At 60.3% G+C, this 1,071-nt stretch overlaps 1 protein-coding gene across 1 annotated transcript; it reads right to left on the bottom strand.

Moving 5' to 3' along the window:
• Window positions 1-37: 37 nt before the first annotated feature.
• LOC108525537 (transcription factor SPT20 homolog-like 1) lies at window positions 38-1,066 on the bottom strand (the record flags this gene model as incomplete). Its single annotated transcript, XM_017866478.1, has 1 exon — window positions 38-1,066. A coding segment is annotated over one exon (1,029 nt), but the record flags the coding sequence as incomplete, so codon positions are not given.
• Window positions 1,067-1,071: the final 5 nt, after the last annotated feature.

The raw sequence follows: 1,071 nt of genomic DNA, 5'->3' as shown, positions 1-1,071 counted from the left end.
CCTGTGCTTTTAAAAGAGAGACAAACTACCACAAGCCTCAGGGCGCTGGAGGGGTTGGCTTGCCTCCCTTCGTCTGAACTACGGACTGGCTCGCTGCTTGCCCACCTGGATGTGGCTGCACTATCTGAACAGCGCCTGTTGCCAAAAACACTGGCTGCTGCAGGACTCTCAACTGCTGCGTCTGGAGCTGGATATGCTGTGGCTGTGGCTGCTGTGACTGTGGCTGCAGCGGCTGTGGCTGTGGTTGCTGCTGCAGTTGCAGCCTGGGCGGCTGTGGCAGCTGCGGCTGTGGCAGCTGCGGCTGTGGCCGCATTTGCAGCTTCAGCCGCAGCTGTGGCTGCTGCTGCTGCCTCAAGACAGAGGGGAGCTGGATACCCTGCTGAGGAACCTGGGCGGAGTCAAGCCGACCCAACACAGCTGCCTGGGGCTGGTGCTGCAGACCACTACCTGCGCCAGTGGGGTTCACGTTAAGAAGCTGCTGAGCAGGGAAGGCCTGCCCTTGAGTGCTCAAACCCAGTGTGGAACCCTGTGGCCCTGGCTGAGGACGGTGAGCAGCTGTGGGCTGCTGGAGCTGCTGCAGGGAAACCAGCTGATGGAACTGCTGCTGCGTGCTGCTCAAAACCACGGAGCCCTGCGGAACCTGGAGGACAGTCATGGGCCTGAGACCTTCAGGAGTATTTAGGAAAAACTGAAGGGGTGCTTGAGAAGATGACTGTGCTGCACCGGGCCTTGCATCTGGTAGTGAACCTCCTGAGGACTGAATGCCACTGCCACTGATTCCTGCAGGAGCCAGGCCACCCAAGCCAGGGGCCTGCACAGGCTCGAAACTGCTACCCAAAGCCTGGGCTGCCCGGACTGGGCCCTCCATGTTGATGGCCTTTAGGCCAGTGGAGCCTGTCCTGACCTCAACGGCTGGGGCTATTTTTATGAATCTGGTGGGGGGCTGGGCAGCTGGACGGGGCCTGCTAACTTGAATGAAATGCACAGAGGGCTTCTGAGAATGACTTGGTGCTGCAGAAGCAGCAGCTACAGCAGGAGCAGGAGCAGGAGCAGGAGCAGGAGCAGCAGCAG

Source organism: Rhinopithecus bieti, unplaced genomic scaffold (assembly GCF_001698545.2).
Source record: "Rhinopithecus bieti isolate Rb0 unplaced genomic scaffold, ASM169854v2 scaffold_67396, whole genome shotgun sequence".
Lineage (NCBI taxonomy): Eukaryota > Metazoa > Chordata > Mammalia > Primates > Cercopithecidae > Rhinopithecus > Rhinopithecus bieti.
This window is presented reverse-complemented; position numbering and strand designations above follow the sequence as displayed.